Genomic DNA, 20,004 nt, shown 5'->3' on the forward strand with positions numbered 1-20,004 from the left:
TCCTTCCCATGGAAGAAGCGTGGCTGCGTCCCATAGTGTCCAAATTCGCTAGAGCAAAAGGGGATGGGGGAGCTAATTTTTTTTATAAACACGATACTTTGACAAGCACGATGAACTCCTACTTTTCCAGTTTACATCAACACATATTCAAACATCGTAGTTATCTCATTCAGACATACTGGGACACACACACTCGAGCCTTGCCAGACTTGCTGCAGATAATTAGTACTAGCGTCAGGGCTTATCTGGCTCTTGGCAAACACCACCACACAACAAAATTGGCCTTTGTTTTCTCTGCCACTGTTAAGGGGTATTTTAAAAACATCTCCTGCAAAAAGCATTTGAGTATCTCAGAACTTCACCAAACAGCCATACCATTTAGAAAGTCTCTTGTATTCTCACCAGAGAAGGTGACCCACAGCTAACAAGTGCAATAGTAAACTCCATCATCACATATTGGAAAAGAGGTTTCCTAACATCTGCTTCTTCAGATCATGGCACAGAAAGACATGCGCTGCAAGCAGGAGATATGGTAAGAATCTCTTACCTTGACCATTTAGTTTTTAATCAATGGAGAAAGCATAGCCATACCACCTCATCTCACACACTGGGTTAGTCTGTCTCTAGCATGTCTTTTGCTTAGCTCTTGCAATGCATCCCAATCAGCTCAGAGGAGCCAGAGCCAGCCCAATACTCCACCCAAAGTGCCAGGCAGCATTAGGTTTACCTAGTACCTTAAAACAGAACCTGGATGACATGGATTAATGTCAGATAATGCTGCTTATTTAGGCCTAATTTAGGTCATTATTGGCCTAAGACAACAGTAAGGCAAATGGCCAGGGCTCTGTTCTGTCAGCATGTCCTATGTGGGCTTTTCTGGCATTAGTTACCAATCGTTCCCTCCTGTTTTATAGTGGAAAAAGAGGTAAAGTCACAGGTTCTCTGTTAATCATCACCCTAGCAGGTGGTATATCCCAGATATACCAACTTAAAGCTCCTCCTCTGATCACAGCCACATGCCATCCCCTCTGTACTATACAGAGCCAACCCCTGACAGTGACATCCCCTCCTCACCCTCCACAGCCCGGGAAGGACAGCGGAGGTCACAGACCTTTCTTAAGTGAGAACTCCTAACCCAGGTTCCAGAAGAGAAATGGTTTCTCCTTTCCTCCACCATCCATCTCCCTCACCACTGCAGAAGCAGCAGATGCGGCCTTACTTCAGGAAACACTCACAGCATAGGAGTGGCCCTTGGAGTTGGGGCCAACAGCAGGGCAGAGACCACCTCTGGATGGAGTGGGGTGCAGTCTACTCTGAACACAGCTGCCTTGAGCAAAGAGGGAAGAAAGCGTAGTCTAAGCAAGTGGAATACGTCCAGATATTAGCAGGACTGGAGCCTTCAGAGCAAACCTTCTCTGCTCCCAGCTATATTTAGCTCCTCCACATTCTCAAATGGAAAAGTACAAGAATGCAGGAAGGGAACACCTCCTCCCGCCTTTTCTACATGGCTGGTCCCACTGCTGCCAATCTGCCCATTTGTTTATGCTTGAGGCCTGTCACTGTAATCTTGCCACAACCCCATAAGTAAGCAGAAGGGCTGGAATTTCACCCCTGGCAGCCTGCCCTCCTTTTACACCATCTAAGTGGCATCTTGATCAAAGCCTCCAAGGAATCCCGAAGTATGGAAGTAGGGCCTCCACTGAAGCTGTGGCAAGAGCCACAGTGCATGGTCACTGGGGACTGACTGCTGGGCCCAGATGGCAGGGGGATAGGTCTTTTTAGAAGTGCCAGCCAACGCTGGGACCAAGATCAACCTTGGTGCAAAGAGTTTTGTTGGGCTTCATGTCACGCAAAGCCCCTTCAGTTGACTTTGGCTTTGTTGCAGGTCATCAGAAATCTGCAGCCCAAGCCATGTTTCGGGTTTAGCATTTGCTCTGAAAATAAGGCCAATGTTTGTATGTATGGTGTCTTCCACTTAGCCTCCTAAAAGACAAAGCAAAGCAGCCCACAGGAATTGTGTGCCTTAAAAAAAGAGTCTCACCTGAATGCTGGTCTAGTATTTCTACCCACCAAATTACTGATGCATATAATCATAAGAAGTGTCATGCTTATGCATGATAACCAAATCTCATCCTAATCTTTGTCAGGAATTATTTAAACATGAGCAAGCTAACAGGTATTCAGCCTCAAGTTTTACCCTACTACTGCTAGTTGCAGTGTCTTGATCTCTATAGAAAGTACCTATGGTCCCCTCATGGATAACTTTAACCAAAAACAGCTATCTGCATTTCATTCCTTCCTCTTGAATCTTGGTTGTTTTCAAGTCTCCTCTTCTAATCCTCCTCCCTCACTCCCATCTACACTGCAAGTATTGGAAGCCTAGGGATGTCCTTCCAGGGCCAGTGGAGAAGGGCTAACACTCAGGCAGCTTCCCAGCCATGCCCACAGCAGACTCCTTCCTGAGGGACCGCCTCCATATGCCTGTCAGCAGGACAATCTCACTTGCAGCTTCCAGGTCCAGGTCTACATCTGTGCTCAACAGCACGTAAAACTCATCCTGACAGAGCATCAGCTACTTATAATACACTGTTTTACCAACATCGAGAACTCACTTCTTGAAAGCAGAGGACTACAGGAGTCGGATGTTTCAGGAGCTCCAGGCTGTTCATGCTCTTTCTCCTGTCATGGGAAGATCAGGAGACATGGAGTGTTACTTAGGGCTGGATGCTGCAAAATAGCCGATCACCTGCAGCTCCCTTTCCAATGCAACCAGAGTTGAGGGCACGTTCAGCATTTTAAAAATCAGAATTGTTAAGCTCTGGATAAGTTCTCACCACGAAAAGGTGAGAACAATATTGATTAGATCTACCACACAAGAGAGCCAGTGTCCTGTTTTAGCACGTTCCAGGCTTTGGAAGCACAGAGTGCCAGCAGGTGTTGAAAAACAGGTTTAACATAAGGTCTCCAAAAGCCTCTTGGCAGCTCCTGTGATCCTCTTCCAGAAGCTCCATGAAGGGCTGTTCGTTGTTAAAATGCTTTGACAGAGCTTTTTCAGGCAGTGCTCATCTCCTGTGGAGGGACTGCAACCCTGACAAGCTGGTGGAAATATGACCCCAGATCCTCACTCCAGTCCTGCCTCCCTTCCGGGCAATCATTTTGTTATTACATTTACTCAGCACCCATGAAAACAGCTAGATTTCAGTGACAGTATGAAGCAGGGATATCTGAATGTTCAGTACTACATACTGTCACCCTTCAGCAGTAAGCAGAGACAAACACAATAAAGTTTGCTATGGGTCTCAAAGCAGGGGGTAGCAGAGTGACTACAAACCCCAGGCTCACGTGAGTATCTAACATTTGAGACACCATTCAGGAGTTAGAATCCTGAGCAACAGAAAGCAAGAAATAAGCATCTCCTAGGGCTATTAAATTCTGGAGAATTACTCTGGTGTCTAAGGTGGTATCTCCTCTTGGGCAGTTGAGAACTGGCTCCTGAGTTTTAGAGCATGCAATGATGTTATTGAACTGAATACCCATATGGTGGCATATCAGAGTCTTGAAGCATATCCAAGCAAAATAACCAGCACCAGCTCTTGGCTCCTCCGGAAGCCACTGCATTTTCCATTCCTCCCTCCTGGCTGAGACCAGCTGTCTCTGGATGCCAGGCTCATTTTTAGAATCTTACGTTTTCCTCTCTCTCTCGGAGAAAGTTATTGCTTTCGAGCTCTCATATAGCTAAAGACCTTCTACTCTACCAAACTGGTAATGGACCCTCTGGCTCCATTCCTCTTTGTCATTTCCTGGATTCATCCGTTACACTTACCAGCTCCAAAGAGGCTAGCATATATGGGAGAGGATATACATTTACAGTAAGAGGTTGGATCAATTTCCTTCTCCTTATCTTGCCTAACAGGCATAAGGATGATTGTTCCAGTGTCTTTACCAAAAAACCTCAGCCATGGCTTGAGGTGTGTTCAGTCACAGCCACACTTGAAGTCAAGAGGTCCACTCGGAGCACACTGTTAGCAACAGGAACACAGGGCTTCCTAAGACCTATACCTGAGGATTTGCTGGCCACCTCAACTGCAGGAGTTTCATCTATAAACTATTCACCCTGCTCTGCTTGTCCTCATGCCACATCCCCTCAATACAGGTTACCCTCACTGAGGAATTAAGGACTTTGTGCCACGAAGCCTCCACACCCACTGTGTGCCACAAGAGCAGAGAGCAGCACTTGTATGCAGGGTATTTGTTGCAGCAGGGTTTTGCTGGGGGAATAACTCCCAGACAGCCACTGTGAAATGAGGAAGACTCCTTGCTGCAAGGGACAGAAAACCCCTATGACTGCTCCGATCTACTGCAAAATCCTCCAAGCCCAAGTTTATCCAACAACATAACCCTGGGCAAATTCATGACCCAGGTTGCACCACTGCTGGCACTGGCTGCAGCCCCCCCCCCCCCATCTACCAGTGAGGACAGCTAGGGAACAACACTTGGAAAGACACAGCAGGGAAGGGGCAGGAACGTACCAGTGGCACTGCCCGTACCCCACACGGTGCACTGCAGCCCCAACGCCAACAACAACGCGGTATCCACTCTGCGGGCAACTGCGTGCTGCCAGCTCCCTCTCTCTTCCTAGCCTTTCCCTCTTACCTCAGAGGGGTCAAAGACTCGGTCTCAGTGGCCTCAGGAAAGGTAAGCTCACACTCTAATGTCCTACTGCCAGGTTGTGATTCTCCACCAGCTTCCCACTTCCACATGGCAGCTCCCCTCTGTGAAACATGGCCCAGCTGTTCCCACCCGAGCCCTGGCTCACCCACTCCTCCCTCAACTGATTCACCCCCACCCTGCACTGACTCACCCCCTGCACTCTTCCCCCCCACCCCGCTGTTCACGCTCTCATCCAGCTCACCTCCTCCCACCATCAGAAATCCCTACCGCTCCAAGTCATAGGTCGCTATATCAGCACCTACACAACACCGGAGCCGAGTAAGCTGACAGCCTCGCACAGGCTTGGGCACTGCTGCTCCACATACCTCCTTGTTCACTCACAGACCCAGGGACTGCACCGACATGTGTTGCTGCTCCCATGTCTGCTTCATCTCGCTGAGGAAGCGACCACGAGATGAATATCTGGGTCTCAGACTACCCTGTTGTAGAGAATGGCAGAGAAGCGGTGCAGGTCTGTGACATGGGAAAGTCTGGATCTATTTTCAGTCTCTCCGCTGAGGTACTGTGCAACTCTAGGCACGTCACTGATATGCCCCATGCCTCAGTTTCCCCTTCTGTCAGAGAGGAAAATGACATTCAACCCTCCCAGGGAGACCACATCATTAATTCACTCCATTTTCCAGATTAAATGTAATAGCAGCACACAAATATTTCCTCCTGTTCAAGCCTCAATCTGCAGCCAGCTGGAATCCTTGCTCAGTTGCTAGAGGTGAAGGGTATGTCCTGGAGCTGTCCCCCCTTTTTTGTCAATAAGATTTGGGGAAACAGCAGGGACTGTCATTGCCCTGCTGTTCCTTCTTCCTCTAGGGCCTTTAGATAATATTTCTAAGGATTTACTCTTCCCCGGTACAAATAAAACTTGTCCTGTCACTGCTTAAGAATTTCACAAGCCACAGGATTGAAGAAAAAAAAAAAAAAACCCCAACGGCTTATACAGCTCTTAGTAACTATAACAAAACTGATCAGCACAAACTTCACTCTGCCTCCAGCAACTCAGGTGAGCTCTGAGTAGCCACAGAGATGCTGGAATAGTTCTGTCTGCAGATTCAGCAAGGAAGCATTTAGAAAGTTTTGCCATCACTAGCTCATTTATTTTTTCTATTTTTTTTTAATTAAAGATTAATGCTTAGGCTCTTCAGGATTAGGTGCATTCCCTGCACAAACATCTCTGCTCTCGAGGAAGGGGGTAGTTGAACGGGCCAGCTGAGTTTGTCAGGCCATGGGGCTGAGTGTTCTGCTCCGCACCAGGCAAACTGTAGTGAAAAAGAGACCAACACACATGAGCCCACCCAGGAGTAAAGGTCTGTGGGATGTAAACCCCATCTCAGGAGTCATAAATATCCTACATGGCAATGAAGATGACTCTCACCCACAAAAGACCAAGGCTTTCCTCACTATGCACACAGCCATGTGAGGGATATTTTTCAAGCAGAGAGAATGAATGAAAAAAGCCCTCTATCCTGAGAGGAGAGTAACTTACAGCACTGAGCACTCCGACTCCTTTCCTCCTGCACCGTATTCAAGCACTGCACTCCTAGAGTCACTCCTGCACATCAGGCTGCATGAGGCAGAGATACTAGATCTCTCACTGGAGCTAATACCACACTGCCACAGCAAGCAACCTTCGCACAATAGGGTTAATTTAAAATTAGTTTGGCTCACTCTAGACAGAATCACCCCACCCTGACAGCTGGTGTCAGAAGAAGCTTCTACTATTTCCACCAACTGTCTGACAGGACAGGACAGGACCACCAGCCACCCCCACTGCGGGGCAACAGTCCTGGTCCAATCACTGGATCAAATTCCTAGGTAGGAAGTGCCTCGTCAGCAGCCAGGGAGGGAGCTGGCCTGCTGGCCAAGGGATGTGCCCTGAGCAACCTAGCACCCCTCCTCGCCCTCCCCCCCCAAGCTTATGGCAAATAGCATGGCGGATGTACAGAATGAACCCCCTGCAGTTAACACAGACAAGCCTTGCATGCCAGCAAGCCCAACGTATCCATTTCAGCACAGTGGGTTCCTACCCAAGGACTGAGCCAGTAGCTCAAAACACGCAAGGTGTCCATCAAACTTCCATCGCCGTTGATGTCCAAGAGACTGTCTGACTAGTGGAGTCCGCGGAGAGGGTCTCCATTCCTGCCCTCTCCACTCACTTGCTCAACACAGCCTTGGCAGCAGGGCTCCTAGCACAGAAACAGTTACACTAGCATGGGCAGTCAGCACAGCACAGTCTCTTCAGGAAAGAATCAGTGTGACTCTTTCCAGCTGCTGCCCAATTCACAGGATCCCCTTGCTGGTCTCCTGGCCCTTGCCTCACCGCCCACCCGTGTCTCAGCTGAAGGAAATATGGGGGAATCCTGGTAATGGTGGAACCTGCTCTGGCTCCCTCATCCTCTGCTTTGCAAGGAGCAGTGGGTGCTATGAGGGTGCTTCGCTCAGTGCCCCTCCAGCCCCATTTCCTATCCACACACTTTTCATTTCCCATGGCTCTTTTTTTTTTTTTTTTTTTTTTCCTTTAGTCCTTCTCTTCCTGAAAAGGGGTACAGGTTTTGTTAAGGTCAGGTCAATGCCCAGCCCTACAAGGAGATCCCAATAGGGACAGTGACAATTGGAGGTTATACTGAAGGGCAGCACGCAAGCCTGACCACTTTCTGTGGTCTCTTCTTGCTCTCCCCCAGTATCCACAGCCATCAGATTAGGATCATGAAAACTACATCCCTGCCTGTTTCCTTTGGTATTTGGTTTGAGCTCATTTTCCAGAAGACTGTCTAATCCTTTCTGTTTAACTGGCTGACGTTATTTGCCTCCCTGATCTCATGTGGCAGCAAACCCCAGCAATCCTCTCCCTGCTCCAGGGAAGGCAGGGAATGCCTGCTGACAGAGGAAACCCTGGGAAGCGAAAGGAGCCCCACCTCTAAAGAACCTCTCTCCCTCCCTCAGCTGCTGCACCAGGAGCAGCCCATTCCCTGAGGCGCTCAGCTGGCTCTTCCGGGGCCCTGCCTGCTCTCTGTAAGCAGTACCTGCCTCTGTCAGCAAAGCACATTGGCATGCCTTTGAGTCAATGTGCAAGAGTGCTGCAGTGCTGAGAAAGGAGCAGATTACTCCTCTGGCACCGCAAGCAGCAAGACTCATCAGCATGATCTCGCCCTGGCCTTTCTCATGGGTTGGGTTACCAACAGATGGGGCAGATGTTTCTGCCCCATCACTCTCAACGCACGTGTCCTAAGGAAAAAAAAAAAAAAAACAGAGGCAGATCAAAAATACCCCCTCGCCTCTCCCCCAGCCACAGCAAACCTCAAACCCTCATCAGTTCTGTAATCTGTCTGGCTCCTGCAGACAAAACGAGGATTAAAACACAATCACCCATCTCTAAATAGGGAGACAGAGCAGGAATAACAGGTAGGGCTATCCTCCAGGCCTGCTGCTTAGGTAAGAGGAGAGAGTGTTGCCTCAAACCTCTGTTTGGGGCCTCTGCAGACAGCTTGGCAAGAAGTTGTTAAGGACTTTGCAATCAGTAATGCACAAAATGGCACCTAGGGAGGGACAAGTCTGGGGATGTTCTGAAATGCCAGGGCAGGCTGAGAGGCAATTAGAGATTGACAGGGATGATTGGCAAGTTCAAGAGAGCCTGGGAAGAATAAAAATCAGGCAGGCAGGCTTGAAATGATCCAGACAGGTTCACTACACTGCTGTAGCTTTCAGGAATAGGCTTTTCTGGTTCACATTCTTTCTCACTCAGCCACAATAAACCATTCTACCTCCACCACTGTTTTGATGGGCTGGAGTTTACTTCCAAAGGTATAAAGAAAGGTCTTTTTCCTGCTCCAGGAAGGCCAATACAAACAACAGATAGAGCATACATATCACAGTCCAAATACCAAAGCACTCCTCTACCTTTAGCTCTCTGAAACCTGCTTTATTCTCTATTTACCAGACTCACACTTTTCAGCATTTCTTTCCTACCCATATAATTACTCATACATATTTTGAAAATGAACTCATTAGAACTTCGCACCTCTACTACCTTGATTGCCCCACCTTTTCTCTTCCCTTAACTTCTTAGATCCAACTACCCGCCCCATCTGATCTTTCATACCAGGCCAACCCCAGAGACATCTTCCAGCACAGCTGTGTCAGATAGAGAAACAAAGGCCCGTATGATTAACATGTCTGTACAGGTATAAATCTACTGATGGAGGTGCAGTTATACTGGCAAAACTGCTTTTCAGTGTTTTGAGGTGGTGATGGTAGCTGGAGTAAGCCAGACTGAGAATTTGCCAAAACAATACATCAGCAGAATGATCAAAACAGACAATCCCACACACCAAGCACGCCAGAAGACTGCAAGTGTTTTCAAGTAGGCACTTAATATACTTCACAGTCAGGACCCAGACTATGCTGAAATACTGAAACCATACCATGATGTTCTATGCCTTTATGACTTGCAAAGGTGTATCTGACATCCCATATCCATCACAACTAGCTGAACTGCTGCTGCTATTTCACCAGACTTTTCTAAACCAACTCACTCTAGATTGAGACCCTTCGACTCTGTAAGCACTGTCTCCTCAGAACAAGACACAAACACTTTCTGAGGTTATTTTGTATATGCCAAAACTCTGTTCCTATTAAAATGGAGCAAAGCTTGAGGGAAAAACAACAACAAAAAATCCCCCAAAACAAAAAAGAGTGAAGTACTGTGGGGTTCCCCTCACTCTCCTTTAAAGCATACCAAAGTATTCATTCTCCCCTGACTCACAATGATAATCAAGAACTACATACTAGCTTTGAAATTCCTTTCTTACCACAAGCAATAAAACACCACCAAGATATTAGTGTGAGAGACTCTATGAGCACTAGGAAGCAGGGATTTACAAAGGATATATCCTGTCAGGCAAACTGGATCAGTTTTATTTTTAACAATATTACAGCGTTAGTGGGTGAAAGGGAAGTCATGGATGTAGCAAGATTTTAGCAAACCATCTGCTGCAGCATCTCGTCCAATCTCCTTCTCAAGATTCGTTCATAGGGCTGACAGAAATGTTAGCCCCTGGACTGGAAAATGACTTAATGACCCTAAATAAAGCTGCAGCCCAAGCACAAAGCACTGGACCACAAGCAGGCTGGCTGGAACTAGAGAGATAACAGTTACACTTTGTTTGGTTCGTTATATTCATTGATCCAGATGACTTCTAGAGGGCAGTGGGTAGGCTCTCAGGAGCTCTGCTGGCTGCTTCCAGGTATTATTTGGCCAAGTCACATGCCACCAGGGACAGCATGCTATAAATCACTTAAAGTAGTGAATGATGAGTGGGGACAAGGAGAAATAGGGAACAATTTCAAAGGCACATGCATGGAGAGCAGATGTAGGTTCATCACAAGGAGTCATAGAATCAGTAAGGTTGGAAGGGACCTCTGGAGATCATCTAGTCCAACCCTCAAGCAAGTGGCCTATACAGGGATCAAGCCCACGACCTTGGCATTATTAGCGCCACACTCTAACTGAGCTAAACCTAACCCTAAATTCACCACAGGAACAGCATTGCCTTATAATAGCTGGAGTTGTGCTAATATTTCCTTTTACTTGTGATAGAGAAGAGCCAGCTACATGTGGGGCTCTGAAGTGATCATGGCCCCAAGATCTTACTACATGTTTTTCTACAGTACACGTTTTCTTTGTGATCTAGTATTTCTACCCACCAGATTACTGATGCAAACAAGCATAAGAAATGTTATGCTTATGCATGATAACCAAATTTCATCTTAATCTTTGCCTTGATTAGATAAACAGATTGAACTCCCTATATTTCTCATCATAAAGCTTTTTCTCCTGCCTTCAAGTTGTTTTATAGCTCTTTCCTGCATTCTCTACAGATTTTCAGCATCCTTTTCTGAACACTGACACTAGTTTTGGATGCAGTATTTTAGTACTAGTCTGCCAAGCATCTCCTACAGCAGCAAAAGTTGCATTCCTATGGCTACTCACTACTTCCCTTCCAGACATCAAATCTGGATTTAACAGAACTGCCAGGCTTCAAGAGGAACAGGTCATTTGGTCCAATTCCTTGCCAGGAGGCACAGCAAGCTATAACTGGTCCATACTTTAAAACTTTGGGCTAACTTGCTCTGAAAAAAAAAAAGTCCAAAAACTCCACCCTCCCCCACCACAAAGACTTCAGAAATGGAAGCTTCAGCCGCCCAGTACTAGGTAGCCTCTTCTCCTGCTTCACTATCCCAACTGATATGAGGAAAAACTTTAAGATCTAATCTGAATGCTTCTCTAAAGACAAAGTTGATGACTTCCTGCCCTGTCTTCATTGAAAACGATCAACTACAGTTTTCTAGAAGGACATCACTTTGTTCTTGAAGACCATGAAGTTCTCTCTTCCATCTTTTCTTCCTCCTCAGGCTACCCAATCCTAGCTCTTCTCATACTTCCTCCCGTTCCTCATTTCTGAAGACCATAAACATTGCAGTTGCTTCTTGGACACTCTCCTGTTTGTGCCATGGGTAGCATCTACAACCAAGCCTAGTCAAAAGCCTAAGCAAAACCTCATTTGTATTGAGGAAAGCAATAATTACTTCCTGCACCTTAGAGGTGACACTGCTAATACAGCCTGGCACAAGGTTTGCCTTGAATTTTTCTCCTCTGTAGCACAGCACTAACTTATCTTGCTCATGAACCCTGATAACACTAACATTTTTCCTGCCTCTGCCAAACTAGGGTCTTCCTATCAGAAAGGAATGCCATCAAGCCACTTTTTGAATATGGCTTTTGAAGCAGCTGTGCATCCACTTGAGGGATGCTTCACATCTCCCAGCCCTTCTCAATTTGTTTTATGAGGTTGACATACGGGAGGGTGACAAAGACTGACTTAAGTCAAAATTCATCACAACAATTACTCCGCTTAACTGCTAGGCAAGCCATTAACCATACGAAGGAGTTAACTGATTTCATGATTTTTTGATTTCATCAAAAGATTTGGTGTGGTATGTTCTAGAAAAAAATAAACACTGATGGAGTTTTATCCTACGTCCTTAAAGGATAGTCAATGGTTGCTTAATTATTTTTTTCTGGTTTATTTAGACTGACTGGGTGTAAGGGATCAAGCCCTGGGATGTCCTCTACTAGATTTTCTCTGAAATGGTTGCTCACCATGCAAAAGTTACCTTGGCCTGTTCTGTAAGTACTTGCAGGGGAATTTCATAAGGCTTTGCCCACTTGACCAAATCTAATTTACCTAAATAGTCTGTCACCTGTTCTGACTTGTGCTTGGATTCACTTTTTAAAATAAACTGCTTTAAAACCCTTGTCACCATTGACCTTCTTTGCAAGGGGAAGATAGAATTCTTACTGCCACCTTTAATTTGTTCGTCTCTTCTATTCAGCCAGGAGCCAATTCTTTATTTCATCTAACGGTTGCATTGGCTGTTTTCGCCCCAGCTGGGGGCCACACCAAGTTTTGTGTTCATTGCAAACCCCATTTCTTCTTCCCAGATTTATAACTTTAAACAAATCTAACTGAAGCTGCCTTGTCTATACCATGGGTAACAGCAAGTCCCTGGGCATTTACAGATACACAGTTCAACAGATACACAGTGATTTCATTCCAACCAAGTCTAAGCCTCAAGTGTAGACAAGACCTCAGCAAATCATCAACTGGCATATACAGTCATCCTGTAGATAACAGCTTCACCAGCATCACCTGAGGCTCTCCAGAGTACAACAGTTTCACACAAAGGGGAGCCTACACAATATGCACTGAGAGCTGAGGGAGGAAAGACAGAAAATTAATCAGATCCTTTTTAAGGTCCTCTCTGGGATCCAAAGATGCTAAGTTTTTTATTCAAGAGTATTTCTAAAGTCAGGTGCAGAGACTCTCCTCAGTCAATGTCACTACGAGGGCCTGCCCAAACTTCAACCAGAAAATATAAGACAACGATAAATATTTCAGGCAGGAGACAAGGCCTACTGCCACCTGAGTTTCCTCCAAGTAAAAGACATGCCAAGATGGTCTCATTCCCTGGCTTTGAAGGGATCAGAAACAGTCTACTAAAGGCATCTTCTTAATTAGTGAAACTAGGGGCAGGCTAGCATACGACTCTTCTAGTAGTTGCACTCTCCTAAAAAAATGCACTGAAGTTCTGAATGTCCACCTGACCCGAGCCTGTGTCAGCAACACATTAGGACATAGCAGGCTAAGAGAGCTTGTCAACGCTGTCTCCTGTGCAGGCCGATGGGGGAAAGCACAGCCCAGAGGACAGCACTTCCCTGCAAGGAATGCAGCAGGGCCATCTTGGTGGAACAGAATGAGGGATCACGTCACAGGTAGCAGCTTGCTGTCCGCAGCTGGTGGTCTGCACCATGTACAGGCCAGAGCCCAGGTGGCCCCACAGGGAGCCAAGATCTGTAAGGATTTTCAGCAGTAGCACCCTTAGAGGAAATAGAGGTCAAAGTGAGCAAGTGCTTCACATGTGGAAGTACCAGGGTTGAGGGGAGATGAGCACACTCAACACAAGGATTTGCAGGACTTGTTTGGGGGACATAGAGTTCTCTCAGGGAGAGACTGTAACACTCAGATAGGAGAGGCAGGGTGCCAGAGGCCCCCGCCAGTTACCCCTCCATGGACAGGAAGGAAGAGAGGTTCTTCTTTAGCTTGCTGCTCAAAGAGACAGCATGATATTGGTGCTTCAGAAAAGCAATGGCAGAACATACCAAAATCAACCAGATATAAATCCTGCACAGAGCCGCTATTCCGTAGTCCTGATGCAATGTGTTACCTTTCAAACATACAGTCTCTTAAAGGATCCAACCTCCTTTTTAATGCAATAACACAAACATATTCCTAGAACAGGCCACATAAACGGGGCTCTTCAAAAGACTGTTTTAAGCTAGGCCACTGCTATCAACTTCTAATTTCTCTGTCAAAGTGGAAAAGGGAAAAATAGCAGGCACAGATCAAGACCTATCGTTCTTCCTAGCACAACTACGCAGGCAGAAGCTGCTGGCATTGACACAATTAGACCAAAGCACATCAGGAACAGGAGACCTTGTTTTGCTCAAAAGGTGCCAAAAATATGCCAGCAAGATCTTCATTTTACCAATACAGGCTGTGTAACCACTATAAGATCTTGGCTCAGGGACAGCACTGGTATACTGGGAAAGCATACCTCCCACTCTGGAATTGGCTTTATGAGAGATGGGGAGGAAGGGACTTGAAAGCAAAACAGCAAGAATAACAGACAATATCCACATATAACAACCGTGGGGAGAACAAATATTTCCAACTCTGTTTTGGGATCATGTGCAGGGAATGCATAAAGAACATGTGAAGATAATCTAACAAAGGGGAGCAAATGCTGCACAGAAAAGCACAGAGAACAACACTGCATCACATATAGTGAGAGACTCTGGCTTCCTGCAGCTAATCTGTACTTGGAGTGAAGGCAGACACACAGCTTCATGCTAGAAGAACCAGAAGAGAGAAGGCAACACCAACCACAGGCCTGCTGGCTCAGAGAAAAGCCATTTTGTACCATAAGCCTTTGCTCCACAAGCTTGGCACTGACTTCATGAATCTTGCACTCTCTCTGCCATATAGCATGTATATGCACATGGGCATATTTCTTCTTGATTCTTGTATTTTGTTTTCTTTTAACCAGCTTTTTTCTAGACAGTATCTGGGCTATCCCCCAAACCCACTCCCGTTCTTCCCACTTCTCTGTCATCTTGAGGCACAGGGCCTCTCTGCTGCAGGGTTGCTGACAGGATGATAGCTGCAGGCAGAGAGGTTTCTTCCCGAGAAGGACATGCTCAAGGCACCTCCTGCACACACCAATTTCCCATATGGCTAGCAAGACAATGTGTCCTTCTCAGAGAGCCTGAGCTGCACAGGGTATGGGAGAGATGCCGAGGGCTGCAGTCCCAGCCAGCAGACGCTCCCATGAGGGGCACAGAGCTACCCTTACAGATGCTGCCTGCCATCACGACGGGATCTTTTGAAGCAACAGCACCAAAGCAAGGAAAATGTGCGAAGAGCAAAGTGGATGAGCGACACAGGGACTCACTCCTTTGCCCTCCCTAGAAACCTCCATTCCAGTTTCCAGTTCAGTCTACAAGCAAACTCTAAACTCCTAGGCTCACTTCCAACAGGTGCTTCTGCAGCTTACCTCTGCTGCCATCCTTCAAGCAGGAAGCCTAGAGCTGGAATAGCAGAGGTGGCTGTAGGGCAGGAGCAAGGAGCACCAGCACAGGAGCATGTTTCTTGCTTTACACTCATGCCAACACTGGCCTGGCCAACAGCTGTGATGTCTGAGTTCCTAGTGGGTCCTGACAAACCCCATGTTGCATATCTGTCTGGACTTCCACTCCCACTGGCAGTGAGGTGTAGGAGAGAGTGGCAGATCTCCTTTGCACAGCTATATGCACAGTGCAAAGTACAGAGCAAAAGCACGCTTCTCATGGGCCAGATGAGGGAAATCCTGCCAAGCAAGCCTCCTCCCTCCAGTACTCGTAGCTCTCATGCAGACCTGAGGTGAAAGCAGATGGGCAAGCTCATGGAAAGACGCTTGCTTTCTGCCTGCTCAGCCCAGACAGGGGCCCTGGGGACAGAGGAGGGGCAGGAAATACAGCTTTATTGAGATCAGACAAAGGGAAACCTTCCTCTTCCTGACTCACGCAGCATCCCAGTGAACGCAACCTATTAGAGGTTCGGCTGCTCCCTTCCCCCTACCTTCAAAGCTATTAGGCAAGGCCTATGACTCTGCACAGCTAGTTCAGATTGTAGCAAATCTGCCCTTTCACTTAGGCTTTGAGTGGAGTCTCAGCATCAAGCTGCACGAAAAACACAGAATGAAAAATGTGTGGTGAGGGCTGGCTTCTCTCTGCTCCTTTGCCCTCTGCCCAGGTCTGCAGCAGGGCTTTGGACTGGGATGGAGTGAAGCTCTCCAGTGCATGGCAAGCACTGGTGATACCAGCTTCCTGCCTCCTCCTTGGCATCCCCAGAGATGCCAGCTGCCATCTGCACCAGCAGTCTCATCACATGCTAGAGAGAAAACCCCTCAAGGACTTCCCCACTGTTTGGGTTTGTCCTCCCTATCACAACCCTTGCTTCCCTTTAAGATGTTTGTTAACACTGGACTTTGCTGTCATGGCAAACCTCTCTTGGATAAGCAGTGGCTGCACTGTGCAGGAAGCAGGCTGACCTGCCCATGTACGAACTCCAAGTCACACACTGGAGAAGTCACCAGTTGGAGGGACGGCTGCACGAGGGCAACAAACTGCCTTGCCAGCAGGCACTGAAGGGTTCAAGGCTGTTTCTGACTCGTTACCATGGGAACAGAAGTGCACTAAAAATTCAACTCAAAAATTCCAAAATAAGAGACCAAAACCCTTGTGCCAACAAACAAGGCCTCTGGGAAGGACCACGGGAAGGCATCAGGGTGCCTTCTGACCTCCACCTCACCTGCCTGTTAGTGGCCTGACCCCATCACCACTAGGCCTGGCAACGGGCTGGCATGCAAGCTCTCACTTGCAGGAAGAAGGAGCAGCAGAAGTAGCCTGAGGGATTGTCACCAAGGATTGCTCTCATCTCCTTTGTTCCCATCCTCTGGAAAGCAGCTGTTAGATTAAAAAGGCCTTAACAGTACAGTCATTAAAGGATATAGAAACAAATCCTTGAGGAGGTTCCATTTTCCAAACATCCCCATTATCTTGTTTCATATCTGCACCAAAAAAGCCACAGGGAAGATCCAGCCCCAGCCTCTAGTAAGTGCTATCATCCTTGCCTCCATTACCAGGCTGCAGAGCTCTCAGATGCTTTTATATGCAAATCTGCCATTGGATCCATAATCAGCACTGTCCACAATTAACTGCACAGAGTATCCCACACCAAGGGCCTTCCTGGGCACTAAACAGGCACCCCCTGCTTAGGGCAGGGGGGATGCCTGGACAGGGTTCCCATCAGACAGAGCAAATCCCAGCTGTCTTCTCTGGGATGTAGACGTGCCACCTGCTGAGGTCCTGGGTCTCCAGCATATGATGTCACCCCAGCTGCAAAAATTGGGACAGGGCATTACGTTCTAGGAAGCATGCTTATCCAAGTTTGCATCTCTGCACCAAAGGTCAAGGTGGCAATAGAGCTGCTGGCAGGACTCTATAGGGCTACACATGACCCAAGGTATTTTAGCTACCTTTGGCTCAGGAAAAGCATAATTAGCAATGGACAAAAACAGACCATCAACTCTGCCAGCTCTCAGGCTTTTATCACAGATCTTATGCTATCAGGGAGCTTCTTAAAGCACTAATTCTTTGAACCAAGTAATTTCACGAGAATCTTATTTTTACATACATGTTTATCAAAAGGAAAAAAAAAGAGCAAGATCCTAGCCCATTTTTGTTGAAGAAAGCTTTAAAAAAAAAAAAGGGTATTTTAAAGCCTAGAAAAACAATAGCAAAAAAAGCAAAGAACCCAGCATTTTTTTTCCTGCCCCATGCCATGACTTCGGGACATTTCAGGACAGTGACACTGTGCTCTGGTCAAAGGGGAAGAAAATCAAGCATTGCAAACCCTCACAGCAATGCTCTCTTGTCAATAAAACCAACATCCTCAGAAAATACAGTAGCTTTAGTTCCTTCCAAGGTTATTGAAGACAGGTACAGACAAAAATAGACTTTGTGCAACAAAATATACTTATGAGCCAAACCAGGGTCTCTTCCCAACCCCCTCAAAGGCTTTTTCTCTCATGTTTATTTCCCTCCCATGCTATCTGGGTAAAAACTGCAGAAAGGACTTACTATGCTGTAAAGATAGCATATTCCTACAGCTAAAAGGTTCTAGATGCAAAAGGCCTTTCCTAGGTAGATACAAGCTAATTGAAGTCATTAAAAGTCCTTAATGCTTTTCTATTTCTGGTTTGAACAGAGTCCTTCTGGAGTTAGTTATGAGCTGAGTGACTGGCTTTCTGCACTCTCAGAAACATTAGTGAATAAAAAGCTATTAGACAATACAGCACAGCTATTTGGAAGGGAAGGTTATCTGTCCCTGCAATGCATTTGCAAAGGCTATATCTCATGCAAAGATGGGGCATTTGCAGGACTGTTCAGAAGGCACCAGTGCCGCCTTTCAGTCCCTTTGTAATTGCTGTTAACAGGACACTCTTACCATGCAGTCAGTGGCCACACACGTTTCCTCCTGAGGATGACAGGATAAAGGATACTTCCAGAATAACAGACAAATGCAGCGTGGGGTCTTCTTGCAGAGTATGCACAACCAAATTAGCATTCCCTAGGCACCTATATGTCAGCCCTTGGCTTCCAACTTCTGTAACTGGGGAAAGAGTGGCAGAGAGAAGTGCCTGCAATCCCAAATTCCTGAATACTTGGTCTCAAGCCAACTGGGAGCTATCAAACCTGCTATGGGCACTGAGCTGACTGCAGCCACATCCCGGACTTCTGGTGTGATGCTTGCAACAGGCAGCACATACAAGGCATCTGTATGTAGCATCAAGACAGGAGGAAGAACTATGGTATGCTGATTCAGATGGTTAGTGATCGAAAATACAGCAGAAAGGGACTGTCTGCTTTGCTGTACAACCATGGAAAAAAGCCCCATCAAATAACTCTCTACTGTAAAGTTCTCCAAGGTACAAAAGGCAGAGTGATATTATACATTCATCTGTTGTTCTCATCTTTGAAAATAATATCCCTCTCTGCTCAGCTAGTCATTCACAACAGTGGCACAGTGGAAGGAAGGGAGGGAGAGAAAAAGGGAGGCGAGTTTCCCAAGACTTAACACACACAACAGCCTTCCACAGAGCAACATCAACACCTCAGATTGCACTTGGAAGCAAAGGGGAGCCAGGTCCACCTTGTGAAAATTGGTAAAACCACCCCAGTGGGCAAGAAAGCCACATTCTCCACCAGCAGGGCAATCTGAGGAAAGGTGCATGTAGAAAGCAGTGCAACAATCCCAGTAGACAACAGAAATGTTTGGGAGAGGTGAAAAGCCATTGGGGAGCCAAGGCGGAGCTCCAGACGGCCCCATTTCCACATCTCCTCACAGAGCAGCCGGGCACCACCAGCACCACTGCCCCCACCAGCCCAGCTGCGAGTCCTGGTTATCATGAGTGAACGCTGCCTGCTCCCTTGCCCTCTGAGACCCCCAAAACAAGACAGCAAGGACACTGGGCTTTGCAGGAAAAACCATTTTATGCCCCTCTCTCCCAGACAGGCAGGCCTTACAGGAGGCTACGGAGGCGCCCAGGCCTTCGCTAAAAGATGCTTCTCCACTCCCTGGCGTTTAACCAGCAAAAAGCAATTCCATTTGCTCCAGCCCTGAGCTGCCTCCTCAGTGACCAAGAGACTCAAGGCCTCAACCCGCCTGCTGCTGGTTACCTGGAGGAGGACCCAGGTCACGCGAGCAAGCTGAGGGATCTTTGGGGCGAAGCTGGTGCTCTGCGGTCCCGCGTGGACGCGCCACCTCCAGCTGCAGGCACATCTCGCTGGGCATCCAGCAGCCCCAGGGGCACAGGCGCCCCACACCTTCCCCCCCACTCCCCACCCCGCAGGTGGTGTGCGACCCATAAATCACGGCACGGCTCGGCACGGCTGCTGCGGTAAAAGGGGGGAGGGGAAAAAAAAAGCCGCCCCGCGGGATGGCAGCCGGGGATGGCGTAAGCCCGGCCCGGCCCGCCGGGAGCGGCCCATCTCCCGGTCCCGGTCACCGGTTCCGGTGCTCGCCCAGCCCCTGCGCCAGCCCGCGGGCCCCGCGGCGGAGACACACGGGAGCAAGGAGAGGGAAAGCAAAAGGAGGGAAAAAGAGAAAAGGGGAAAAAAGAAAATAAAGGAAAAAGGGGGAAAATAAAATACAAAACGAAAAAAGAGAGAGAATCAAGAAAGCCCCAGAGGAAGGGCTGCCGGGAGGAGCCGCGCCCGCGCCCCGCGGTGCTCGCCCCGCGCCGGCGGTAAGATGGCAGCAGGCGGCGCCGCGCCGCGGGCCCCGCCGGCCTCCCCCGCAGCGAGCGCGGCGGCGGCGGCGCGCTGCGCCCCGGCCCCGCCGGCGGCAGAGCCGCGAGGCCGCACAAAGCCGCGCCGCGCCGCACCGCACCGCGCCGAGCCGAGCCAAGGCGCGCCGCGCCTCGCTTACCCCCGTGCCAGGCGCGGACTGGTTCCCCCCTGGGCCTGGGCCTGGGCCAGGACCGGGGCCGCCGCCTTCTCGCCGCGCCCGGGACCGAGAGGAGCCGCCGCTCGGCTCGGCTCGGCGCGGCGCGGAGCCC

General features: G+C 48.1%; 1 protein-coding gene across 4 annotated transcripts in view; it reads right to left on the reverse strand.

The window, feature by feature from the left end:
• The window catches only part of TMEM63B (transmembrane protein 63B), a 59,768-nt gene extending 39,765 nt beyond the window's left edge, over positions 1 to 20,003 (reverse strand). For 3 of the 4 annotated variants that reach the window (XM_062572005.1, XM_062572002.1, XM_062572001.1), the window contains exon 1: positions 1,236 to 1,256. In XM_062572005.1, coding sequence (XP_062427989.1) covers positions 1,236 to 1,240 — 5 coding nt within the window. In that variant the 5' untranslated portion in view covers positions 1,241 to 1,256. Of the gene's footprint in view, positions 1 to 1,235; positions 1,257 to 19,874 lie in introns of those variants that run through there. The other variant, XM_062572004.1, reaches the window with a different exon arrangement.
• Between the last annotated feature and the right edge of the window lies 1 nt (position 20,004).

The sequence above is a fragment of the Rhea pennata genome, chromosome 3, assembly GCF_028389875.1.
Source record: "Rhea pennata isolate bPtePen1 chromosome 3, bPtePen1.pri, whole genome shotgun sequence".
Lineage (NCBI taxonomy): Eukaryota > Metazoa > Chordata > Aves > Rheiformes > Rheidae > Rhea > Rhea pennata.